The 26,397-nt window shown below is 60.6% G+C and overlaps 1 protein-coding gene across 6 annotated transcripts in view; it reads right to left on the bottom strand.

Moving 5' to 3' along the window:
* Window positions 1–26,162, bottom strand: part of ZFR2 (zinc finger RNA binding protein 2) — a 37,147-nt gene extending 10,985 nt beyond the window's left edge. For all 6 annotated transcript variants that reach the window (XR_006891875.1, XM_046684866.1, XM_046684864.1 and 3 more), the window contains exons 1-11: window positions 26,095–26,162; window positions 12,859–13,093; window positions 11,782–11,896; window positions 10,798–11,096; window positions 8,451–8,633; window positions 6,413–6,641; window positions 5,035–5,195; window positions 4,000–4,119; window positions 2,912–3,051; window positions 2,021–2,150; window positions 1,270–1,460 (exon numbers count right to left, since the gene is read on the bottom strand). Coding sequence is in view for 5 of the 6 variants with exons in the window: in XM_046684866.1 (XP_046540822.1) it covers window positions 1,270–1,460; window positions 2,021–2,150; window positions 2,912–3,051; window positions 4,000–4,119; window positions 5,035–5,195; window positions 6,413–6,641; window positions 8,451–8,633; window positions 10,798–11,096; window positions 11,782–11,896; window positions 12,859–13,093; window positions 26,095–26,147 (1,856 nt within the window). In the remaining variant the exon portion in view is untranslated. The remainder of the gene's footprint in view (window positions 1–1,269; window positions 1,461–2,020; window positions 2,151–2,911; window positions 3,052–3,999; window positions 4,120–5,034; window positions 5,196–6,412; window positions 6,642–8,450; window positions 8,634–10,797; window positions 11,097–11,781; window positions 11,897–12,858; window positions 13,094–26,094) is intronic.
* Window positions 26,163–26,397: the final 235 nt, after the last annotated feature.

The following is a 26,397-nucleotide window of genomic DNA, read 5'->3' as shown; positions in this document are numbered from 1 at the left end:
AAAAACAAAACGTGTGCGCAGGGAGGGTGCTGGGGGGAGACAGCAAAGCATGACGCCAGGGGTGACTTTTCGGCCCGCCACACTGCGTGGGGATTTCAAGGATGGGCCACCCTCCTGTGTGCGCCGCTGGCCATGGGCAGCTGCAAAGCGCGGTTCCCACTGTTCCCACTGGCCCCACTGCCCCCAGAGCGGGCTGCAGTGTGTCAGGCCCCAGGGGCCCGGCACATGAGGCCAGAGCATCTTGTCCTTTCGCAGGAGCAACCTGACCCCCCTGGGAGCTGGGACGGCTCCACTGTCTGGGACCTCCCTCTGGGGACCTGGCCATCTGGTGTGTTGGCTTCATGCGGGCGCAGGGGCAGCTGAGAGAAATGTCTCTGTGCCCCGGCTTTCTCTACCGGGCAGGTGAAGAGGGCTCCCTCGCCCTCACATTGGCGAAGGTTCTCGTCTGAACCGAGGAGAGTCCACCTTATCACGGCCATGTGGAGCTTGCACGCTCTTCGCCAGCGAGCAAGTGCTACGGGAAAAGGGAGCCACAGAGCGGGGCCAGGCAGACACGGAAGGCCCCTGTGGCGTGACTCCATTTCCAGGAGATGTCCGGAACAGGCCGAGCCAGAGGGACGGCGAGCGGGACCGGGGGCCAGGGCTCGGCCGGGCTGGGGGATTGAACGGGGACAAGTTTCTGTTTCGATGATGAGACAGTTCTGGAAATAGTGGTGACGGTTGCACAACCTCGTGGATGTGCGAGTGCCGCTGTATCATGCAGAAAAATGGTCCAGAGGGCTCTGAGGATGTTACCACAATGGAAAAAAACAAAAAGGGAAATGAAACAGCAGCCACCGGGGAGAAAGGGCCTGGCAAGGCGACATGCCTCCAGGGTCATTTAAGCCGTGTGAGGCTTCACAACAAGGTGTGGGGACCTTCCCGCCTCCCAGGGATCGGGGCTCCTGGAAGGACGAGTCATGAGTCGGATGGGGAGACGGGGTTAAGCTTTTGTGAACTAGATTTCTAGATGCGCCTTCGGGAGGAAAAGTAAACCCTGGGGTTGGAACACAGCTCTCCCCAGCTGGGACTGATGCTCCCTTTGAGCCCTGGGCTGCGGCTCGGAGACCCGGGAACTTTCTGCCCGCAGGCTGGAAAGCCCCGGCGACTTCAGAGGCTGCAGAGCTGTGCCCCTGGCAGCCACTTATCGCCCAGAGCCCGGCCCCTCGGCCCCTCCAAGTCATCCCTCCAAGTCACCCCGGCCTTGGGAATGGAGGGGAGCTCCACTACCTGCGCCCACTGCCCTCTTGCTCTGGGCTTCCAGAACCCTCCTCAGCCAGCGTGTCGGACACCAGCTTGAGGGCGCGCTCCGAGTGGGAGACGGCCTTCTGGACAGCCAGGAGCTCCTCCTCCGTGGGGTAGATGGCAGCGTGCTTGCACAGGACGTGCCGGTCGTCGCTGGACTCCTGCCGTTGCGCGGGCTGCAGGGAGGCGCGTGCGTCACCGGGGAGCTGAGAGGACGGGGACCCGGTGGGCGGGCACAAGACAAGCGTCAGCCCTGCAGAGGTGAGGTAGGTGCAGCAGGAGGACACAGGGCCCCAAGCCAGGCTGGCTTTGGGGGTGACAGGCAGGCAGTGGCCAGAAAGCCAGGCCGAGGAATGCCGGGGACCCTGGGGCCTCCCCTGCAGCTGAGTCGGGGCCCGTGGCTCCTTTGGCAAGAGTCTTAGTTTCTGAGCCAGAGGCTTTTCAGCCAGCCCCGTGGCCTCCTCCCTGAAGATGTGATCCGAGGGGCCCGGCACGCCCGGCCCGGCCTGTGCAGACGGAGCTGCCTCAGGTTCCCAGGAAGCTGCAGCGAGCAGCCGGGGAGGGGGACCCCAGGCCCCTCCAGCTCCGGCTCCGAGTGCCCCTTGGGGTCCTGGTTCAAAGTCCTGCTCCTCGTCCCTGGAAAATTCAGGTCCTCCCACTGAGGGTGTGAGGACGTCACCCACCCGCTGGGCTCCGCCACAGGGGCATTTCGGCTCGAGGCCAGACCACCACCCACCAGAGGCGTGTCAGGGGGTGCCCCTGGCCTGCTCCTGAAGGGAGGGTGCTGCTTGGGCAGTGAGGGTCCTGGGTGCTCGTCCTGGGCCTGCGGCTCCTCCTCCAGCCGCCTCCTGCACAGTTCCTGACGCCTGTGGGGGACGGAGAGGGGCAAGGAGCTGTATGCAGCCACAGGACCCTGGGATCCGCACGTCAGAGACGCACAGCAACGTGGGGAAGCCCTGGACACAGGGCTCCTCCCGCCCCCTCCTCGGGCTGAGCAAGGCTGGGTGAGGACGAACGAGGAGCGCAGCAGCTGGCTGGCCCCATGAAAGCCCACATGAGGGTCCTGCATGAACGCCCGCAGTGTGCCTGGGAGACAGGCTTTGGGGCTGGGGGAACACAGGCCCGAGCAGCTGTGGCCCCAGGTCTCTCCTGGGCCTCAATCCTTGGCTCAGATGCCACCACAGTTTTCCGTGAATCAGATACTGTGTCAGAAAATGCTTTGGCATTGCTCTAGAGGGTGAAGGGGGAGGGTGACAAATGCGCAGGCGGTCAGGGGACACAGTGGGCAGAGATCACGGGGGTCGGGGGACGCGGGGACCCAGGGTATCCCTGTGAATCGGGCCCAAAGGCACCGTGGCCGCAGCATCCTGCACTCATCAGTGCTGCGTGCTAACTCTGCCTGCCCTGCGCGGGCCGCCTGCTCTAAGACCCTCCGAGTCTCCTCAAAGGGCGGTGTCCCTGCCCACCTGGCAGGTCAGGAGCGTCCGGTCCTCAGGCCTAAAGGTGACAGCACATGTCCCCCAGACAGAGCGCAGGGCAGCCATTTGGTCCCTGAGCCCCCAGGGACAGAAGCTTTGGGGAGGGCGGCAGGGGGGCGGCCCCCGAGCGGGCCGGGACCCGCGCGCACCTCATCTCCGCGTGCCAGCGCCGCAGCCCCTCCAGCCGCCTCCGGGTCAGCTGCTTCTGCCTCCTCGCCCGCTCCTCCAGCAGCCTCCGTACTCTGCTGCTGGGCTCAAGTGCGAGCGGAAGATTGGGGTTCACTTTTTTCTGGAAGACAGGAAAGGGCTGTAAGACGGGAGCCCCCCGTCAAGAGGAGAATGCCACGGGGGTGTCTCGGGGACCTGGGAGAGCCCCCGAAGGCCATCCTCCCGCTGGATTTAGACATCAGTCGGCTTTCAAGCCCCCAATGTCTTAACACTCCTGGTCCCCAAGAAAAGGCAGGAAAGGGAACGAAACTACATTGACACACAGAGTTAACAGACGTCTGCCAGCGCGGAAGCCGAGCCCCCGTCTCTGTGTGATGAAGGACCGAAGGAGGAAGGTGATGTGACACCACTGGCGAGTAACCACAGGTGACCGTGGAATATTCACCGAAAATCCACGAAAAACACTCGTTCCCCATCAAAGTAATTCTGAGGAACACCATGAGTGTGAAGCCGGGCACACCCGTGCGAGGCGGGCCTCATGAAGGCGCTGACAGCCCCTCTGGTGGAGCCCAGGGGCAGGAGGGCCCAAGGGAGCCCCTAGGCCACAGGAAGGCGCCCCCGGGGGAAATGGAGCCCAGCTCCCAGGCCCGCTGGAGCCCTCGCACCAGAGCTCCCATCTCAGCGAGCCGCCAGCTTGGCGCCTGGCAGAGGCCAGAGGAAGAAACGACGACTTGTGTCAGACATGAAAGACCCGACGCCGAGCGTCTGGGAAAACGAGGCCACACTGAGTCCTGTTTCGTGGGCGCATCAGTGCTCCCGCCAGCGGCACGTGGACGCAGAGCTCTAAACTCCACATTCACCAGCCAAAGAGGATGCGCGAGTGGCCAGTCCCACCCTGGCTCCTCCTCTGCTCTCCAGGCAGCAGGACGTGGGGCTGGACGTCGCCTGAGGCCCACGGGGCCTGGGCTGCCGTCGGGGCTCAGACCCACGAGGCAAAGATGCGTTCTCAGATGTGGCTGAGACCCAGAAAGCATGGCGGTTCAGCCCGCCCTGGGCGACCCCGAGCCACCTTGTACTGCAGCCGGTGCCGCCGTCCCCGCAGGTGCAGGTCCCTGGCGTTGGCGTCGTTGAAGCTGCACTCGCACAGCCGGCAGCGGAAGCGGGTCACCTTGCCCTCGTCGTCGCACACCTGTGACACGGAGCTCAGCTGATCACGGCGGCCCTGGCCCTCTGAGGCCACGAGCCTCAGGGCCGCCCGGAGCAGCGACAGCGGAGCCGCCCGGCCGTGCTGGCTCCCATCTGCTGAGTGCTTTTATTCACAGGGCCCAACACGCCGCCCACGCCCGGCTCTCCTCTGCCACCATCTAGCCCCCTGCCCCGTTCCCCAGCGCAGCCCCCGCAGCTGATGCCCCCACCGTGCCGTCTGCCCCTTGTGCGCCCGTCTGTCTTCTGGCCTTTCTGCTTCTCCCCTGAACCAGCACATGACGGGCCTCCAGCGGCAGGAGCCCTATCGGCTGTGGTTATCTCGCACGGGACAAGACAGAAGATGCTGCATCGTTGCCCAAAAAGCTCGAGGATGAAAACAGAAGGAAGGCAAAGGCCCGAACTTCCTTTTAGCCACACACACGTCTCTGGAAGACTCAAGGAGGCTGGGACCACAGACGCGGCCAGAGGCGGCCTCAGAAGCGCGCTCTGGAAGGCTGGCTAGGACAAGCCCTGCGGGGCCCCCCTGGGCTCGGGGCGTCTGGGCGGCGGCCGCTTGGGGCGCACTGGCTCCTCGTGCCTGAGCATCACGGGCCTGTGGGGCGAGTGGTCGCCCAGCTTCCTAGGGCACAGACTGCTCCTCCCATCTTCCCTCCCGTGGGAAAGCCTCTGCCTGCCTTCTAAGATCTGAAACCCAGCGGCTGGACCTTCCAGTGGGTAGTGCACGACGTTTGGCTCCCTGAGGCCTGCAGGGGACTGCTGTGTAAATGTCAGATGGAGAACCCGGGCTCAGGGGCGGTCTTGATGCCAGACCCCACAAGGCCCTCCTCCAGCAGAGGCCAGAGGTGGAGCGGGGCACACACCAATGGCCGGGGGCACGCTGGTCCCCTGGCTGGGTTACCTCTTCCACGTAGCCTGGGCCCACTGGCTGCCCATCGCAGGAGCTTCCAGAAGCATCCGCGGAGCCTCCTGAGGTGGGCGGCTCTCTGGCCCTCTCTGATTTGGGGTGTGTTGGTTTCCCGTCGGGGGGTCTGCTGCCTGCTGCCTGGGGCTTGGGAGGCCCTGGAAGGAAGAAGTGCGTTACTCATGACCAGCACCAGCCAGAAACCACAGCGGCTTCTAGGCCCCAGTGTGAAGGGCAGAGAGCGACGCAAAGCCGGGTCTCCCACTGCCCCTTCACCCCTTGTGACGTCTGTTGGTGGGACCCACTGTCCTCAGGGCCCCTTGTATGCCAGCTTGGCCACATCTGAGAGATCGAGGCCCACACAGTGTGAACAGCGCACAGACTGCCCTGCTCTAGGCCCCTTGGTGAGGGACCCCCAACCACACAACACCGCCACCCTTGGTTAATTGGGGCCGAGGCAGCAGGTGGACAAGGGAGCCCCATCGGGCAACTTCACTGAGCCACGGGAGGGAGACACTGTTCTCAAAACTGCTTTATGCTTTCATCTTCACTATCACGTGATTAGTCAAAAGCCAGCGCTGCTGCGGCTGAAGATGCTTGAGCCCCGTCCACCCTCCGGCGCACAGCCGGCAGGCGAGGAGCAGACCGGCGGATGGACCCGGGTTCGAATCCTACCGCCCCGCTTAGCGGGGCCCAGCCGGTACTTGACTGTGCCTCGCCTTGGTTTTACCATCACAAATTGGGACGAAGGACAAAATCTGCTTTAGAGTGGCACAGAGGGGGACCAGACAACGCCTGTGAGGTGGTCTCGGAGTGAGAGCCTGGCACACAACCCTCGGCACAGGCTGCTCAGCCACCGCTTCCTCAGCTCCCAATGGTGGCGTCCCACACCCAAGGGAGGCCAGGATGGATGGGGCGCTGCAAGGGACTGCCTTGATTTCCCGGGACCCACAGACCTTGTCAGGGCCCAGTGTGTTCGCTGTCAGCACCGGGGTGTGAAGGGGTGTTCCCCAGCTCATGGAAGCCCAGGGAATGTTCCAGGCCTGGGGCGGGGCTTCTGGAGACCCGCCAGCAGCCGAGCTGGCCCAAGTTCCAGGTGAAGAAAGGATGCCGCCAGCTGTCGTTTCGGCTGTCGCTTCCCAGGAACAGCCTCGTATCAAAGGTCCAGGAGAGTGTGTCCCACAGGCCAGCACGTCCCGCCCGCCAGGCGGGGATGTGGAGTAGGAAGAGAGCTCTCCTCGCCATCCCTGCCCTCCACCCCTCCACGCTGAGTCCCTCCCAGGAGGTGATGGCTGCACGTGCACACGAGGCAACGGGACTGTCACTGCCTGAATCCTGAGCTCGCTGAGCCAGGGCGGGAAGCGGCAACACGTACCCACTCGGGTGGCCCTGGAGGCCCCCGGTCTCTTAGCCAGCTCTGGCCTGCTCGGGGCGCGCACGCTGGGGCCGGCGGGGGCCGCAGGCTTGGCCGGGGCCGCAGGGGGGCTCTCTGTGGTGACGGGGGCCGGCTCGCTGGTGTGGGTGGCGGGGGCCGAGCTGGAGTTCCCTGGCACCGGTTCTATGGTGGGGATGGGCTTCCCCAGTTTGGTGTGCAGCTTGAAGACCTGGAACAGACCCAGGCCCCCATCAGGGCCACCTTCAGGCCTCACCCACCTTCCTCAGGAGACAGGAGGCGTCCCTCGAGGGGGTGGGGGGCTGGCAATCCGGGGAAGTGCCGGCGGTGGACCCGTCCCAGTCCCCGAGGGCCCAGCCCTCCTCCAGCTCCCGGGTAAATGCCGCCGGCTCTCTGGAGCATCACCCCCTCAGGAAGGTCCTTCCTGAGCCGACCATCCCCTGCTTCTCTGCCCCCATGAGTCGTGCATACGTGGGACCTGTAACCCCTCGACACCCTGTGCCAGCTGATGGCGACTCCTTCCTTCAACTTACTGCCCGGGAGAAAGGCAGCGCTGTTGTCTGCACCCCAAGCATTAACCAGCCCAGGGCCCCCCTACGGGGACACAGCGTGGTGGATGGACACGTGGGTAGCGCACACCTGCTGATGGGTGCATGTGCATGTCCACAGACACGCGTCCACATTCTCTACATGTGTGTATACATGTCCACATTCTGTAGGAAGACACATAAATGCCCATGGACACAGGTCCGCTTAGGATTCGGTGGCACCCATCTTCCCCCGGGTAAAGGCACTTACTGCACACGTGCCCCTGGAAAGGCCTGCTCCGCCCCCCGCATCCGCAGTGTCACCATCTCAGACCCGTTTCCGGGCTCAAGTCTCTGACACTCACAGCTCAGACCTGCCCCTGCCGCAGGGCCTCCCTGAGCCCAGAACACGTCGCGGCCTGGGAGCCGTGACAGCTGCAGCCCACCCACAGGGGCTCCCGCTCTCCCCCTGCACCTGTAACCGCTGGGCCAGTGTGTCCCCCCTCCATGCCTCTCTGTTCCTTCCTTTGTGGGGTTTGTGGGTTCGCTCAGGCGGTCAAGAGCCGGGGCCAGCTGGGCCGGGAAACGAGGCCTTGCTGAGTGGGGGTGGACGGGTCCTCAGGGGGTGATCTCAGGTGGGGAGCCCAGCCCTGCAGCAGGGGCTGGAGGAGGGCGGGCCTAGAGCAGGGGGTGGTGTGAGCAAAGGCCCGGGGGCAGCTGCAGGGGTTCTGTGTGAGGAGTGGGCAGAGGCTGGGCCTGGCACAGAGCCTTCCCAGCCCCCCTGTTCCAATTGCTCCAGGCAACTCGGGGACCCCCCGCCTCGACCAGCGCCTCCCTCTAAGGTGGGCATGGCCTCGCAGGGGAGCAATGCCATTTGCCATTCAGGGCAGGGCGCTGCTTCCCACAGTTACCCCGTGGACCCGAGAGGGAGCAGGCCCGGGAGAGGCGGGGTCTCCCCACCTTCTCGCAGCAGGGGGCCCATTCATTGTCCCCATCAGGTGACACAATGCAGGCATTTTTAAAGCCACAGGCAAACGCTGATATTAAAATAGTAATAGATATTAAAATCACTGATGTGGACTAATTTAATATCAATTGAGACATTGATATTAAAACATTAAAACTTACTATTTTAATTTCACTTCTTTAGCTTGATTTATTTATTCTGAAAAAGCAGGCGCCCAAATGGAATATGCATTTGCTCTCATCGCTGTTCACACTCCCGTACATGCAAACACACAGACGTACCCGAGGGCCCGTGGCAGTTTCCCCCGGGGTCTGGGTACGAGGCCCCTGCGTGGCTCTACGCTTCTGCCCAGCTGGCAGGTGGTGGCTTCTATAACTGGGAGAAGGCGTGTGGCTCCCGAGCAAGGAGGACACGTGGGCCCTGCAGGGGAAGCCCCCTCTCGTGGGCGGCTGCCCTCCGATGTCACCAGATGCCCCTCTGGGTCCCGAGGGCTGAAGGGCGCGCGTGGGCCTGGCAGGGCTCCTACCTTCTTGTGCCTGGCGCCCCGGATGTGGGCGGCGTAGGCCTCGGGCCCGGTGCAGGACACGGCACACAGGTGGCAGTGCAGCTGGGCCTGCACCGCGCATGGGCTGCCGCCGGGCTGGACGCCCAGCTTCTGAGCCGCCTCCTTCTTCCTGTGCTTCTGCCCCTCCAGGTGCTCGCGGTAGGTCTGCTGGCAGAGCAAGAGGGGCCTGAGCGGGGTTGTGCCCACCGGGCATGGCACCGTCCCCCCAGGTCACTGGTGGCGCGTGGACCTGAGGGGACACACCGGCCTGACGTCCCCGCCTCCACTCACTGGCCTCCAGAGGCTCAGGCGCCACTTTATTAATGAAGCCCAGTCGACAGACTCAGAAGCTCAGGCTGAAAGATAAAAGGTTTCTTTTTCTTTTTTTTTTCCTGAAACTCAATGAGCTTCTCAAGCAAGCGTCCTCCAAGGGTCACACATGTGGTTTCCAGGGCTGTTTGAAAGAAGATGCCAGCTGTTCAGAATCTGACCTCAGAACCCAAGCAAGGATGCAGCCATGGCACAACGGGGGCCCCCTTCTTCGGGGGAACCCTGCTAATGAACTGGGGGCTCCACACGGGAGCGGCTAGTGAGGCAGACGACGTGGCCTGTGCCATTGTGCCAGAGCATCTGGCTGCGTCTGGCAGATGACCACGCTCTGACGGGGCACCCGGACTCAGCCCCGGAACCCTCAAGACGGACAACGTAAGCTGAAGTGAACATGCGTAAAGCGGGCCACGGATGCACTCGAACCAGGCCAAGAATCAACGCCCCATGGACGGAAAGACACGAGAAGCTGGCACCATTGCGGGGTCTGGGGCGACGAGGAGGCGGGGCGGGGGCGGGAGCCGGAGGGGCCCTCCCTGGAAGGCAGGAATCTTGTGATTCCGACGCAACACACACACACACACATGCTCAGGCTCTTGGCGGTGGTGGCAGACACGTGAGGCTGCCCAGGTGACAGGCTCTCATGGAACAAAACACACACACAGGCACATGCATGTACGAGTCCGTGTAAAAGCAGGACGTCTGGACAAGAGGGTGGCTCTGATGTCACCTGGTCGTGAAATGGACTATCGTTGGGCAAAACGTCAGCGTGGGGGAAGCGGGTGAAGGTATCTGGGACCTGTCCGCATCGCCTCTTACGACCGCGTGTGGGCCTACAACCATCTCAGTAAAAACTCCAACGAAAAACCGCTATTAACATTAGCACAAAGCCGGGAGGGACAGGAGCTGGCATTTCTGCGGCACAAGGCGTACGTGCCAGAGTGCCAGAGGCTATGCCTGTCGCTGTACCTGCCCCACGGGGAGACTGAGGCTCAGAGAGGCTGTGATGCCTGCTCGGGGTGATGACGGGTGTGGGGCTGGGCTGCGAGCCCAGGGCGCCGGCTCCAGAGCCCACGCCGCGTCCGCCCCACACGCGATACGGAGGCCCGCCTGCCCCATGGGGAGGACCACGCGCTCACACAGTGCGATGCTGTGAAGTCTAGAATCACGAGCAGACTCGTGTTTGAGCCATGAGAGGAAGCAAGAAGCCCCACAATGCGAAATAAAAATCCTGCAGACAAACAAAGACGGAAGAAGGACAACGGGCCTCCGCTAAGGAGCGTGTGTTAGAGCAAAAGAAGGAACACTCGGAGCTTGTCAGAGAACCTGACGAGGGCCAGGAGACGGGCGGCGCCTGGCCTGGGGAGGCGACTGGGGTAGGCTGGCACTGGACACGGCCCCAAGCATGGCCCCAGCCCCTCCTCGGCCGAGTGGGTGGGGGCTGGCAGAGCCGTTTGGGGCTCCTCGTGTCTCTACAGCCCGGGTGGCCTCCTGGGCTCTGGCTTGCCTTCAGAGCAGGAAACACAAGACAGAACGAGCAGGCGTGCTGCGTGAGCACGGAGCGCCAGCGCCTGCCCATCCTTCCAGGGCACGGCTGGCTCGTCTGTAGACAAGATGCACACAGGCACACACATCGATTCCACCCGTGGCCCTGCTTGAACAGCCTGGTGACCAGGGCGCCACAGTGAGCCGCCCCTCGGAGCCGCATCCGCCCGGCCCCTCGCTGTGCTGAGGAGGCAGCAATGCCTGCGTCCCCAAGCCCAGATGGAGAAGCCCCTGGGCTCAGGCACGAGGCCCCCTTCTGCAGCCCGCAGCCAGCGCTGCGCTGCTCTCTTTCTGCCCCCGAACGCCAGCAGAGCAATTTTTGGCAATTCTGCCACACACTCGACATTGCGGGTTTGCTAACAGGCCTCTTTGGGACAGGCAGGGCCCCTGACCGGCATCTGACCTCTGGTCAGCCACAGGGGCCAGGGCGTGCTCTCCGCGCAGTGGGGGCACTGACCTGGGGGCCAGCACAGCTGATCCTGCAGATGTCACAGTAGTGAAGTGGGGGCTGCCGGGGTCCACCCCTGGGCGTCAGCTGCTTGGTGGGAGCCAGTAGCTTCCTGGCAAAGCTGCCGCCAGGACTGGCACCCAGCCCGCTTCCTGAGCCACCCCACGGGCACAAGTCCACGGGCTTTGGGAGTGGGGGCGGCTGCTGGGGCGGCGGTGGGGGGTGCTGCATCTGTGGGGGTAGCGGTGGAGGATACTGAGGACCAGCTCCTGAGTAGGCTGCCGCGTCATAGCCCAGGTAGCTTGGCCCTAGGAAGCAGAGAGAAGAGAGAGAGGGGACGGGTGGGTTTCGAGGATGATTATTTGGGCTGCGGGTACACTAACAGCATGCATGTTTGAGTGAGCACAGGACGGAGGCCGTGCTGGGCGAGTGCAGGGGGACACGGAGGCCGCGGGCTGAGTGCTGGGGGGGCTGGAGGCCAGGGCGCTGGCCGGAAGCCCCGCTGGACAGGTGGGTGCCTGTGGTGGGGGCTGCGTTTGGCTGTCCCACCACTGGGCCGACCGTAAATTCCTTGGGTCCCTGGAGAGCAAGCCACCCCTTCACCACAGTCCCAGAGAGCAAGAGTTATGCTCCTAGTGACCCCACAACCGGCCTCCCAGCTGCTGGAGCCAACACGGCCCCGGTGCAGCTGGCCCCGGACCCCCTGGACATCTAAGCTGTGCTGGGGCTGGCCCGGCTCTTCCATCCTCAAGTCCGAGTCCTCGGTGGAACTCAACTCCTGCCCAGCCGAGAAGACTTCCCTGGACAGAAGCTTCCAGCTCTCTGTCCCCATCTTTGCCTCCCCCGACCCTCATTGACAGGCCCACCGCCCACTGGAGACCGCAGGGTGCCCTGCTGCGCCCATTACTCTGCACCGCCTGTGAATCTGGGGTGTTCAATGTGACTTTAAGGCGAGCGTCCCCTCGCTCCGGCACGGACCTCACAGAGACCCACCTGGCTGGCAGAGCGGGGCTGAGGCAGGGAGCTGGGGCTGGCCGGCGGCCGGCGGGAGACACTGCTCATTCTCGTAGCTTCTGGCGGCTGCCAATGGTCCTTGGCCGCAGCTGTGCTGTGAGAGGACACGGGAGACTCAGAGTGGGAGGAAGGGTAAGGTGACCCCGTGTGCACGGTGCCTGAGCCCCTGCCCTGCGCCAGGCCCCATTCCCGGAGCTGGGGATGCAGTGACCTGGGAGATGGATGCAGCCTGCTCCCGTGGAGCCAACATTAACGTCTGAGAGCAAGTGCTCCGAGGACCGTCCAGCAGGCCAAGGGTGGCTCGGGAGAGGCTTCCAGGAGGAGCGACAAGGAGGCAAGCATGCAAAGACCAAGGGACAGGGTTCCTGGCAGGGTCCGCTGGTGGGCCTGCGGGAGCCCTGGCAGGTGGTAAGAGCAGAGGACTCAGAGCTCAGGGGCGCTGCCAGCACGGGGGGCGGGGGGGGGGGGCCAGGGGCTCAGGGAGGGTCTGGGTTCCGTGCCAAGGGAGAGGGGAACACGGCTGGTTTGGTTCATAGGGGGATGCGGGCTGTTGGCGGGGTTGGGGACCACCTGGAGGTGAGGATGAAAGCAGGGAAGCTGGGAGGAGCCCTGGAGTGGGGCAGGAGCGTGGGGAGGGTGCGCTGGAGGGGAGCCCCAAGACTCAGGGAAGCAAAGGCCTGAGGGAGCAAGGGGCAGCGAGACAGTGCGAGCTCAGCTAACTGGTGGCCGGGGGTGCCATTTACTGACCCCACTGGGGACAAGCTGGGGGGCAGAGGCTCAGGGCATGGGCCACGTCCAGCATGGGACACCTTAGTGATTCCAAGCGGAAGCACGGCAGCCACGTCTGTGGACCGGAGCTCTGGGGTCAGCAGCACCAGAAGGGCCTGACAAGGACATGCATGTCCCCTGATCAACTCCTAGGCAGGGACCGGAGCACGAGGAGAGTGAGGGCATGTCCCGACTGTCTGCTGGCACGGGTGGCCCACGCACTCTTCCACTCAACACTGTCCGAGTTTTCCAGAAGGAGGGCGTGGTCAGACACAGGCCAGCTGGTACCTGGAAGGAGGGAGTGGTGGTGGGCGCGGGGGTGGGCTCCTGGGGCCGGCTGATGTAACAGGAGTCCTGGCCAGAGTGGGGCTGGTACCCACTGCACCCCGCTGGGACGACGGGCCGGGGCGGCTGGGCGGCCTCGGGAAGCGTCGGGGTCGCGGTGGGGCCCATCCCAGGAGCGGGCTGCGTGGCGGAGGTGGCTCCAGCAGCAGGGAGGGGAGAAGCCGAGGGAAGCAGGGCGCTGCAACCAAGACAAACACAGACGCGCATCGCAGGGACCCGAGTTGAGCATCGACTCCACCAGCCACGGACGGCAGCTGCTTTGGCTGCCCACGTCCACAGTTCTTTCTGGAACGACTAACACTTGTTCAGACCTTTCTATGACTTTTCAAGCGCTTTTCATGAATTAACTCAATCTTGCAACCACCCTCGGGAGGCAGGGACCATCCATGACCCCATTTTACAGAAGAGGAAACTGAGGCACAGTGAGTGGCAGTCAGGCCCCAAACCATTCCAGAACTTCTCAGCTCACCTGTGTGGGCGACATCAAGATTTCCCGACACTAAGATTCTTCAAAGAAAGCTAGACTTTAATGGTATTTTTTAAACAAGGAACAAGTGGATCCACCCAATTATTAAAATAAAGAAAGTCTGTTAACAGCAAGCTAAAACCTCGCGATAACGAGAGCCGGCTTCTATCAACAAAGCCGGCACTGGGGCCTTGGTCCACATCGCCTCATTCACGCCCTGTGACCCCCAGAGAAGGTGCCAGCTCTATCCGTCAGTCCGTCTGTCCATCTGCACTGTCCGGAGGAGGAAACCCTGCGGATCAGTGATCAAGTGCTTGATTCCGACCCGGATCTCTCTGGCCCCAGGGCCCTGCCCTCTGCTAAACGCCAGCCCCGGGAGACAGTGCTTGAATTTACAAGCCCGTTGTCAGGAAGGGCGGCAGTGAAGACCACAGCTTGTGCGTGTTTGGGGGCAGGCCGACTGAGCCCAAAGGGACATGGCCCCCGTCCATCAGGGCCCTCCGCACACATGTTCCTGCCCCCCAAGTGGCTCACTGCCCAGTGGAACAAGCGTGGACAGACAGGGACAAGACAAGGAGTGGGATCCAGGCTGCACTGAGTGCTGAGGGACCAGCCAGGCGGAGGGAAGGAAGCGGGAAAGTTCCTCCCAGAGCTGGGGGTGGAGGAGCCTCCTCGCTGGCCTGTCCTTGTCCTCTCAAGCATGGCCCTGACCCTGCCACCCTCCCGCTTACAACCCTCCAAGGCTCCAGATGCACCCCGAAGCCCTCCGGCTCTGGCCCCTCCCACACCTGCGCGCTCCCTGCCTCACCTCCTGAAGGTGGCTGCTCAGATGTCGCCTCCTCCGAGAAGCCCTCCCTGAGTCTGTCCAGGAGAGCAGCAGCACGCCTCTCCACGTCCCCTCACTCTGCTCTGGGTCTCCCCCAGCCCGGCCTGATCCTCTCCCACTTGTCAGTCCCCGCGTCTCCTCCCGCCAGCTCGGAGCCACAGGCACACAGGGCTACAGCGCGTCCCCAGCTCCTCCTGGCCCTGCAGTCGCGCCCGGCACGCAGCAGGTGCCCAGTGAAGATGGCAGATGCAGGAGCACGGCCTCACAGGTGCAGGTGGGCACGCCGTGGGGAATGGGGCGGGAGTGGCCCCTGGGGCCCCCGTCTACATACGGCCCTTCCAAATGGCCTTGTCTTAACTCAGGCCCCTCCTTAAAGACCCGTCTCCAAACACAGCCACATTCTGATGTATTCGGGGCCGGGACTCAAGTATGAGTTTTAGGGGCCCACAAGTCAGCCCACGACAGCTACTTTGGGTCACATTGTCACAAAATTCAAATGACATGAACTTCTTGATTACAAACGTCATTCGTGCTGAAATCAAGGCACCTAAAATAAATCTTAAAGAACACACAATTGTTTATTAATTAGTATGTTTTTATTTTAAGACATCCAACATCACCAGCCCCTCAACAGAATGCCCAGATACACACGATAACCCAGTTCAGTCATCTCTGATGCTTTGACAGCCACAAAACCCTTACCATCGCCCCCGCCCCTTTTTTGTCATTAGAAAGGGGTATTTGTCAAGGTAGGCGGGACAGAACGTAGTGTGTCTAACTCTTTCCAGCCTGGTCTATAACACTAAGATATTCAGACATGCGGTGTGCAGGCTCCCATCTGTCCTTGCGCCCTGGGCCTCCCAAGCTTAAAGGCTATTAACTTGTTTGGACATATTGTCATTCACTCGCCTATCTTCCCAGGGGGGACATTCACATTAGCTATCAGTTATCTACTGCCGAGCTTAAAATTGCCCCAAAATGATGTGGCTTCAAACAACAATAAATATTCATCATTGTCACAGTGTCTGTGGGTCCCAAATGCGGGGCTGGCTTGGCTGGGCTCTGGCTTGGGGTCTTTATGACGTCGCCAACAAGAAGTCGGCTGGGGCTGCATCATCCGAAGGCTCGACTGGGGACGTGGACCTGCTTCCGGGATGTCCCTTCACATGGCTGGCAAGTTGGTGCTGGCTGTTGGGGGAGGCCTCGGTTTCTCCCTGGGTGGGCGTCTCCCAGCCCTGCCTGGGTGTCCTTACAACAGGGAGACCGGCTCCCCCAGAGCGAGAGGTCCCAGAGGGAGGGAGGGAGTGAGGGAGAGGGGAAGCACCAGGTGGCGGCTGTCCTGGCGGTGCCCCAGCCTCAGACATCACATAACTCCTGCCACAGTCCGTCGGCCGGAAGAGAATCACCGAATCTAAGCAGGGCAGGCGGTCAGGCCGCGTCTGAAGGGAGGAATATCAGGAATTCTGGCCTATCTTCACAGCACCAGGAAAGTCCCATCTTCTGCTGTGAGGCCTGTGCTATGCACGCTCTGGACGTGCCTCCTGGAGCCGGCCTCCCCTGTGGTTTCTCGTCCAGCCTGGGTCCCGCACCATCCACCTTCAAACAAGCACAGCCGAGGGGGCCGGGGCCAGGCTGGCTGCCTCAGATCCAGCAGGATTTACCCTGGGGCCAGGGCCTGTCCTGAGTCACACGGGAGAGGCACGGACCCAACCCAAACCAGCAAGGAAAACGGAAGGGATGGACACCGGAAGGACAATGAAAGGCCACGTCTCTGAAGGCACGAGGCACACTCAACAAGGGGCCTGATCTGCCCAGGCTGCGAGGGCGGGCCCTCGAGCGCATGAGCGTGCAGACTGGAGCCCTGTGGCCGGAGACCCGCTGCCCCCATGGCTCTGCTTCTTCACAGCGACATGGAGCAGCCCTGGGGGGTCCCTTCTTCCCCAGCTCCTTCCAGGCCGTGGCCACCCACGCAAGCAGGCTCTCCTTCTCGGTCCTGAAGCCACAGCCCATGAAGCGCGCCCACTGAGGACACAGCAGCGAGCGTCTCCCGGGGCAGAAGCGTGAGTTCCCTCCTCTAGCCGAGGGCCCAGAGGAGGCAGAGCGACCTGCTTCCTTCTTCCGCTCCCACGGTGATCCAACTCGGGCCGGAAGCTGTCTCCACCTGGTGGGGCCACTGAGGGGACCCAGTGGAAGCAGGTGGTTGCTGACCTTGTTCCCCGCCACAAGCTCACAGTCTGGTCTAGGGCGCACTTGCTCAATCCAGGCACTGCTGATGTCAGGGCCACGTCACTCTCTCTGGGGGGCCATCCTGGGCGCTGGGGGTCGGGGGTCCCGAGGAGCATCCCTGGCCCCACCCACTCGATGCCAGAAGCACCCACAGTGTGACAATCACAGATGTCCCCAGACACTGTCTGGTTGAGAACCACTGTCTAGGACAAGCTTGATCCCAGGCCACCAGCTTTGAGGTCCAGGCCGCAGGTGGGCAGCATCATGGCCTGGTCATGCCTGGTCCAGACCCTAACCAGAAGGATCACCCGGACACCACGGGCTGCCCTGACTCAGGATCAGCCTCGAGACAGCACGTGTGCGAGTGTAAACTAAAAAGGACATGCTTTTGTCGTATACGACCCTGAAAGCTAACGCTTAGGCACCCAGGCCCCTCTGCCTGGACGCGACTCAGTGTGGGGAGATCTCGGGTGTTCTGTGTGCATGCAGCGCGGCTCCCAGCAGCGGGCCTGTAAATGTCACAGCTGTGAGCAGGCGGGCTGGCTGTGAGCTGTACAGGGTCAGAGTCAATATCAGCTTTAAGTTCTATGTGGGATGGCATGACACCCTTGACCTCACCAGAGGTCACCCCCTCCCACCTGCTCGGCTGCTGGGATGGAGCGTCTCTTCCTGTGCGAACAGCTGAGATGCTGGGGGCGGGGCAGCAGAAGGGTGGATGTGCTGACGGCCCAGCGGGCAGCAGGAGCCCTCCTCCCGCTCCCCAAGGCTGGAAAAGGCCTCCCGTGAAGGGTGACTGGGGTTTCAGAGAGAAGGGCCTGGTGCGGACATCGGCATGGGAGAAAGCACAGGGGCTGGTGGAACCTGTCCTGTGTGCTGAGGGACAGGGCATGGGGGGGACAGGAGGCTGGACGCTGGGCTCGGGGCTCTCAGATGCTGGACAGAATCCAGATTTTACCCAGTAAGCCATGGGGAGTCAGCGAGGTGTCCCATGCCCAGATCGGACCTGTTTTAGGCCGTTATGATGGTGCTACGGACTGAAGTGTGCCCCCACATTCACACGAAGCTCTAACACCCAGTGAGACTGTACTTGGAGACGGCGCCTCTAAAGAGGTAATTATGGTTAAATGAGGCCATAAGCGTGTGGTCCTGGTCCTACAGGACTGGGGTCCTTCGAAGCAGACAGACCCCGGGGGTGCGATGGTTCTGCACAAGGACCGGTTTAGAGCTCGAGTGGGTTCAAACTCAGATACTAGGGGGAAGAGGCACAGCCGAGGGCCGGGCACGGGCTCTGGGCCAGACCACCGGGCTTCTAATCCTGGCTCTGCTCACTGGGACCTGGAGCCAGCCACTTACTTTCCTAGCCTCAGTTTACTCACCTGCAAAATGGGGACACCCACCTCTTGAGACGGTGTGACAATTAACCAAGAACTCAGGTGTCACAGTGCCTCGCGCAGGCAGGAGCTCACACGGCAGGCCAGGGGGCCCAGGTCTTCCAATGTGAAGTGAGGCTAGAAATCGGGGGTTTTGTAAAGTCTCCTAATTTTTAAATGCTGACAACTAATTCAAATAAAGCAGCAGAAACCCGCCACACAGGCAGAGCAAGCAGGTGCGAGCCTCAAGCGGGGCTACAGGCCGCCAACTTTCAACCCCTGACCGAGGCGAGGAGCTGGGGTGGGGGCTGGGGACCAGGAATTAAAGGTCACAGATTCGCTCCTGGCGAAGCCTCCTGGGACGCAAGGAGCCTAAACATCGTCTGCAGCCGCCTGCTGTCCAGAGAGCGTGCCACTGGACTACAAGGGCGAGGGCTGCTGTCCCCACCACACTGAGGACCCAGCCGGTGTCGCCTGCCCGGGAGGGAGAAGAGCTGGGCAGGAAGCCGGGGGCAGAGGCTCGGGCGCCGGTCAGCGCAGGGAGAGCAGGATCTGAGCGCATCTGTGAGCACGCAGATCGCTGAGCCCCGGCTGGTGGCCTCGGCCTTGGGTCCCAGGCGAAGGTCATCAGTGGCTTCTGGTCTGCACATTTGTTGGGGGGTCGGGCTTTTCTGGGCACACCATCTAGATGAGATTTTAGGATGCAAGGCTGGGTCGCCTAGCTGATGGGGACAGGGAGGCCAGAAGATGGAAAGAACGCACCGGAGGCAGCCAGGTTCCCGACCCAGGGCTTGCCGGGCGCGGGGGGGGTGGGGGGGGCACCCTGGCTTACTCCCAAAAGGCCGACCCCACAGACACGCGGGGCCCTGCGCGCAGACCTCACTTCGGAAGGGCACAGCTGAGGAATGCCCGGCAGGTGACGTGAGGTCTGAGAGACAGTCAGGAAGACGGGTCACCCTGAGCTGGCTGTAACAGTGATTTCTGCTGCATACTGCTTTCCAAGGGTCGTACTCGATGGGAACACGCACGCACATGTGCGCACACACACAAAGATTTAGCCTGAGAAAAATAATCAAGTGGAAAAAGACTTTCCCGGCCTCACAGTGCTGAGAAAGCTCACAGAGCCCCCGCTTTTGGAATCGTGGCCTCTCCCTTCCAGGGCGCGCTCCTCACCCACTTGCTGAGCCCCTCCTCCTAACTCTCCCAAGGGCGGAGACCACGCCAGACAGAGCCCAAGCTGAGCGCCGAGGGTCGGAAAGCTCCGGGCGAAGCCCACCGTCCCGCAGTGCGCTGGGACGAAAGGTCCCCTCCCTCGGCCTCGTGCCGGAGCCCAGGCTCCAGGCGTGTCTGGGAGCCCACGCAGGGTCGCCAACACTCCAGTTCAGATGGGGCCTTGTGAGGCACGCAACCGACGCTGACACGGCCACTCGAGCCATCCCTTGGGGCGTTTCCCGTCTGCTTTACTGGCAGTCGGATCCCATCGCCATCACCTCCTGGGACACGCAGACAACACACTCGCCCTGGTTTCACCTGGCACTTCAGTTCACACAGGCTTTATATTCAAAACATACAACAGATTACACATTCATCCCCACATCGATTCTGATTTTTTAACAGAATTTGTTTTACGCTGACAGCCTTCTGCGCATTCTCCACGTGGAATGCCCATTTCAGATGCAGACGCCCCAGAAACATCCCTCCAGGCTGCTAAGGGCTGGCGAACTACATCTGTGGGCTCCCGACAAGGTGACGCAGGATTCACTCCCCCGCCCCACCTGCCACCGTCTTTACAGCGGAGTCAGTCTCAGCTCCCAGTCAGGGCCAGCCTGGTGCCCGGGGACACAGCCACCGGCTGCTCGGCCGTCCCGAGGCCGATTCCAGAGACGGCAGATGGTCCTTCCAGAGCCTCGAGGGTGAGCGGACTCTGTGCGGCAGTGGAGCTCCTGGAATTCCCTTCATCCTCTGGATAGGAACATGGTCCCCACGTGGCAGGCGGCCACACGGTCAGCCCCGAGGGCCAGGTGCATGAGGACGCCGTCCAAATGGTCTTACGCGGGCCGAGCCAAAGAGAAGCGTTACGTACGCGCCTCTGAGAAGCAGGGCACATGAAAGGACTTCCCACTAGCGTCGCTGTGGCCGTGAGGCCTCTCTACTGCTGTGACCCCAAGTGGGGAATGGCCAGCGTTGTGGGACCAGCAAGGGATTGTCTGTGGTCCCAGCGCTCTCCTCTCCTGATGCTTGGAGGGGCGGAAAGACCCCACAGCCACGTCCACTCGGGTCTAACATGCGCCTCTGAGTCAACAGAGCGGGCAGGACTAGACAGCCAATCTGGGGCTCTCGTGAGCAAGCACGACAGACGTCGAACCACCAACCCTCGATTCAGCCAACGACATTCTAAATTAAAAGGCTCTTATGCAACATGCGTCCAAAGGTCTTAGGCGGTAGAGCTCATTCTGCCCCGAGAGCAAAACTCATTGAGGCATTAACCTCGGTCAACCGAACTGACTTTCCCAAGTACAAATGCTCCAGGAGCAAAGGGAAGCAACTCTCCATTCTTAGTCAACAGTGACAAATACGTGACTTGGGACACATTAATTTAAAAGGCTAATGGGGGCCAGCCCTGATGGTCTGGTGGTTAAAGTTCAGCGCTCTCTGCCTCGGTGACCTGGGCTCGTTTCCCTGTCACAGAACCACACCATCCGCCCGTCAGATGCCATGCTGTGGTGGCGGCTCACACAGAAGAACTGGAAGGACCTACAACCAGGATACACAACCATGCACTGTGGCTTTGGGGAAAAGAAAAAAATAAAGAGGAAGATTGTCAAAATAAAGAGACGTTAGCTCAGGGCAAGTCCTCCCCTGCAAAAAAAAAAAAAAAAAGCAAATGGACAGTGAAGTGCCACAAATGCAACTTGCCTTACCTTTGGGGGAGAGGGGGGCAGGAAAGGAAATTGCCCACAGCAAAATATCTACCAAAAAAAGAAGTTCCATTCCCCAAAACCTTTACAAATGAAGTTTCCAGCTAGAAGAAATCCCTCGGCCACCTTACCATGATCGTGTGACATGAAGACCACAGAAAGGAACAGGCAAAGAACTTGAGCTCCCGGCTGGTGCACAGGACAGAACAAGGGAACAAGGCCAACCAAGCAGATCTTGGGTGGTGCCAAAACTTTTCCCAATCAAGATTCTAAAGAATATTCTATGAGTAAACGGCATACTTCTGATCAAAGGTGTCACAGACATAGAAAAAGACGTGCAAAGACAAAGGAAACAAGCAAAAATAATCTCTGCCTCGTCGAAGCGCCCCGATTTTGCTCTGAATGAGCCAGCATCGGTCAGCTTAGACGAGAAAGCTGTCTGAACAACTTAGAGCCGCGATGAAAACAAAACTGACATTAACTTTTTAATACAATAAAACCCCCAGAACCTTCTGAATTGACCAAAACCAGTCGATATGAGGGCTCCTCCTCCTGGCTGGGGTGTGTACTGTTCCTTTTAATTAGAGAACGTGTCTATACTATCTTGTACGTCAGCCTTTGGTGATAAATGTTTAAAAACATCAGGCAGAGGTCAGAAAGTGGAGGCAGGGGTCAACGGTCCCACGGAGTCTGAATTTGGGGCTGGGGTTTAAAACTCCAAGGTGGGGGGCACAGGCTCTGTCTCGAGCCCCCCAGACACCCCCTACCATCTTGGACTCGACTCGTTTATGTATGTGTCTGGCCCTTGATAATCCCTGATCTGAAGTTTCACGAACTTTCCATTTACTAATATAAAATAAAGAGAGAAGAAACACACGGTTTACAGACACCCTTTCTGCACGTCTTCCTTACGTTTCCACAACCACCCAGTTATTTACCCAGGTCGACAGTCGTCGTCCCCTTACCTCTACGGCCACACAAAAGAACACCGATGACACACATTGAACAAGTGAGCTTAAAGATCATTTGAAAATGCTTTTAAATTTGATATATCTGTTCTGACAATTCTAAATACGCATGTTGGTAGATCTGGGCAAAATATAAAATAAAACTACTAAAGATTCAGAAACAGAGTATGTTTAGGAAAAAAAAAATCTCTCTTAGGAATCTCCTTATGCTTCGATGTTGATGAGCTGACCTTGGTGATAAAATGGATAAAATAAAAATTCAAAATCCATACTTCAAAAATTTTACTGTACCTAATTTGCATGTGATCAGAGTTAAGATAACATAGCTCTGTCATTTGAAACATTTTCTTTAAAATATTTTTAAATCAAGTTTGTAGTTCAGAGCTGCCAGTCAAAATTTCCTTCCAGGGACTTCTTCCAGCGATCCTCAGATTGCCTCAGCCTCAGTGAGACGGGCCTTTAGAGAAACCACAGTGACTGCTCTCCGACAGGAAGACCCCTGCGCCTCGCTATTCCAAGGGCAACTTGCCGGCCATCCCCAGGGGTCAACGGCAGGCGCCCCCGAGGAGCATCACCGATCAGCCGCAGACTCAGCAGAGGCCCCACGGGCCCCTCTTCCAGGCTGGCTAATGCAGCGCTGCTCTGGGGTGTGGAGGCAGGAGTCCCGGGGCCCCGAGGCAGCGACAGCAGACTCCCCCAGCAGCCTGCTCCTTGGACTGAAGCTCAGGGGAGAGCCGGGCCTTGGGTGAGGTTCACTCTCGAGGGCTCTGGAGACCTGCGGGGGGCAGGCCGTGGAGGCCGGCCCAGGGCCGACCAGGCCCAGCTGTAGCTGACAGAGCAGGGGCTCCCGATCATGGGTGTTACCAGGGGTCTTCCGTCTGCCGGCACAGGGGGGCAGTGTGGCTCCGGGGCCGTCCCCAAGCTCTCTGTGGCCTCGAGAGAGACAGGTTGGGTTTCGGTCACCGTCCCAGCGACGCCGGCCCAGACACTTCCTTGGCTTCCCTACCTGGGGAGGGCGGTTTTGTAAAGTCTGAAGAACGTGGCCCTAAACCACAATGCAACTGGGGCCCAGAACGAGAGGGGCAGGGGCCGGGAGGTGCTGCAAACAATGACCAAAACCCGCTGTCGTCCAGCGGGCCCCACAGCCACGCGCGGCGCTCAGGCTGGCTCTGCCACAAGCCCCCAGGCTCAGGCATGCCCGTGTGGGGCAAAGGCACTGGCCCAGACCCCCTACGCACCACCCTGGGGACCCTAGGCCAGTCACTGCACCCTGAGCCTCATTCTCCTCTCCAGAAAATGGGCGTCATCATACCGGCCTCAAGGGTCACTGTGAGGACGCGAGGCGACATCAGCATCTGGGACTGAGGCATAAGACAGACCCAATGACCAGCAACTTCCATCACTACCACCACCAAGCGAGTCTGAGGGTGTTCCAGCCCAACTGCCAGCCTCCTGACATCCTCCAGATGACGGAATTCAGCCCAAAGCTTAGGAAAACAGAGCTGCTCCCGATGGCAACCCCAGCATGACACCGAACTCCAGCAAAGAATGTGAAGGCAGCGTGAGCCACTCCGCGGGCGGCATTTTGACAAAACTGCTCCATGCAGAGGGAGCTGTCGCGACACGGCCAGGCGGCTGCGGCCCTCCGGCACACAGCTCCGCGTTCTCGGGTTCTCCCACCAACACGATTCACCCTCACACAGCACCTGCTGGGTCCTGGAGCCGCTCTCGGCTGCCCAACTGGAAACTGCCCTCGGTCTAATCAAAAACACCGTCAAACTCAATTTCCCAGACGGGGTGAATCCTCAATGCTGAATACTTGCAGTGCTAACTACAAAAGGCTTACGAGATTTAAAAGACCTCATAAAATAAAATAAAGCAACACTGTCCTCGGGCGACCGCAAACTTTCATTATGCCTCCAGGAGAGACCGTGCACCCAATTCTCACAGACCAACAACTGAAGGACCGTTCAGATCCCAACCCCATTTACGAAGGACGATGGAAGGAATGTTCCTGTCCAGGGCTACGGCTGTCAGTTTTAGAATCCAAGAAAACCCACTCAAAGTTCCTCCAAGAAATAAACACTTGTCTCCGCCTTGGCAATCCATGAAAGGGGCTTTGAAACTCCTGTGGTCCAAACGCTACCGTAAAGCTGGCACGCACAAACTCTGTCATCTACTCCGTTTTTCAGCGGCACATCATATAAGAAACACAGACCGTAGAGGCAGCTAAAGGTTTCAGGCAAAGTTGTGTCCCCCAGCGTCTGGTCAACTTGAAATTATGCAGATAATGCAGACAACTCGTTTCAAGCTTTTGTGAGACTGAAATTTAGTTTGCTATGACTCCCATGTCTTAGTTTTAGTTAAGTCTTTTCTCAAGGAATAACACACTCTTGGGGACAATTCTAAAGACACAGACTAATGGGATGTTCGGTTCGTGGTAGTTTCGCATCCGTAGTTACATGCGTATATTGTATCACGCAAGCCATCAGAATACAGACAACCGCGTTAAAATGTAGTTAAGTGCAGGGCCACCCTGTGGCCGAATGGTTAAAGTTCCGCATCTCTGCTTTGGCGGCCCAGGTTCGCGGGTTCGGATCTTGGGCATGGATCCACTCTATTTACTAGCCATGATGTGGCAGTATCCCACGGACAAAATAGAGGAAGACTGGCACAGATGCTATCTCAGGGCTAATCTTCCTCAGCAAAAAAAAAAAAAAAAAAAAAAAACCCACATAAAAATGTAGTAAGTATTAATTAAATTAAATGACAAAAGCACCTAGTGAAGCTCAGAAATTACCTATTTTATCAGTGTAAACACTCAATTTTTTCTCTGGAAGGTAATCTTAATAGAAAGCACAACATTCAAGTGACTTTCCACCTCTGATTGACGAATGCACTGGAGAAAGAGAGCAAGTGAAAAGAGAAAGAAAAGCAAGAGCTGGCAGGCAGCAGAGGGGCGGGTCGTTTCCCAGAGTCCTGCTGCTTCAAGCACCAGCAACGGGAACGCCTCGGTGGATGAGGGGGACAAGGGGCAATCTAATAAAGATGTACCGCTCCCTCCAGGACCGCAGCCCACACATCCTTTCCCTGATAGAAAACCCCTCACGAGCCAAACCCGACACCTCAGGGACGACTCGAGTGCGGAAAACATCAGCAGGACTTCTCATTTGCACGAGCATGTTCGGAGCCCACGGGGACCATCAGGGCACTATCACAATGACAGCACGAGGGAAACGTGCAGCAAAGCCCCGGCCCTCGCCTAAGGGGTGGTGGCAGCCGTGGGTGGCTCCTCAGGGTCCCTGAGAAACTGGCTGCAGAGCTTCTGCCAGGCTACCGGCTGGAAACTGACACAAGGGCAAGGAATGAAAACAATGGGGGGGCACCTTCCCCAGGGACCCCAGCCCCGCACCCCTGCCCCAGACTTGGTCTTGAGCGCCAGGCCCAAGGACTGAGACAGCAGAGCTGCTCCAAGGGGCTGGTCCTGGAGGACGGTGTGTGAGGGGGCGTTTGTACGTGTGGGGTACAAACATACCCCACATGTCTCTACCCATAGTTCCCTCCTTCTCCCAACTGGTTCCCATCTCTAGGCTCCTTCCTCTCCCTCCCCTCCCAAACGCTGGGTCCCCTGGGCCCCGGTGCTTGGGTAGATCCTCAGTACCCAGACACCCGCTCCACTGAGTTCCAAGGTCCCAGGTCCCTCTACCCGCCCTTACTGCTCCCCTTTCCCCAGAGGCCCCAGGTGCCCCTCCTCCTGTAGGGTCTCAGGCTCTGGCCCACGTCAAGTCCACTACCCGCCAAGTCTCTGGCTGCTGCTCCGGGGATCTGCCACCTCCCAGCTCTGCGTCCTCTCCCCTCTCCCCCCATCAGGGGGCAGCTCTGGCCCTCCACCCTTTGCTCTTCTCCCTGCCTGCCCAGGTACCCTTCCAGGTTGTTCTTCCCTCCCAATCAGGGGTCAGGTCCCCACCTCCACCCCCCTATCTCCCAACAAGGTCTCTGCTTCACCCCCTGCCCCACCAGATACCCTCCCTGGTCTCCATCGTCTCCCCGCCCCCATCAGGGGTCGTGACACCCCCGCCCTCCCCCCCCTGCCCCCCCCCCCCCCCCCCCGGCCCCCCCCCCCCCCAGGTGCGTCTGCTCTCCCCCCGCTCAGGCGCCGGTGCCCTCCGCGGGGAGCCCCTCAGGTACGACCCCCACGCAGCACGGCTCGGGGCGCGTCCCCCGACAGGCCCAGGGCGCCCTCCCACGTCAGGAGTCCTCCGCTCTCCCCCTGACAGACACGACCCGGGGCCGCGGCCTCCCGCCTTTGCGGCCATCTTAGCCGGAGCAGGGCCCCCAGCCCGCGTCCCGCCAGGGTCCAACCCAGACGCCGGCCCGCGGGTCCTCGCGGCACCGGGACGGTTACCTGTACGGCGGACCGGCGCCCGGCGCGAAGCCCAAGTAGTGACTCGCCGCCATCTTGGCGTCTCCACCGCGCGCGCGCCCACGGGAGGCGCGGGGGCGGGGCCGCCGGCGCGTGACGTCACCCTGGCCCGCCCCCGGCCTCGTGCGGCTCGCGCCCCGCCACGCGCCCCAGGCCCCGCCCCCCGCGCGAAGCTCACGCCGGCTAGATTCCCTCCGCGTCTGGAGGACGTCTCTGACGAAAGCCCCGCCCACGCCGAAAGCCCCGCCCCTTACACGGAGCTCCGCCTCCCTTCTGACAGCTCCG

Source organism: Equus quagga, chromosome 14 (genome assembly GCF_021613505.1).
Source record: "Equus quagga isolate Etosha38 chromosome 14, UCLA_HA_Equagga_1.0, whole genome shotgun sequence".
Classification (NCBI taxonomy): domain Eukaryota; kingdom Metazoa; phylum Chordata; class Mammalia; order Perissodactyla; family Equidae; genus Equus; species Equus quagga.
The sequence above is the reverse complement of the archived record's forward strand: the minus strand, read 5'-3'. Positions and strand labels throughout refer to the sequence as shown.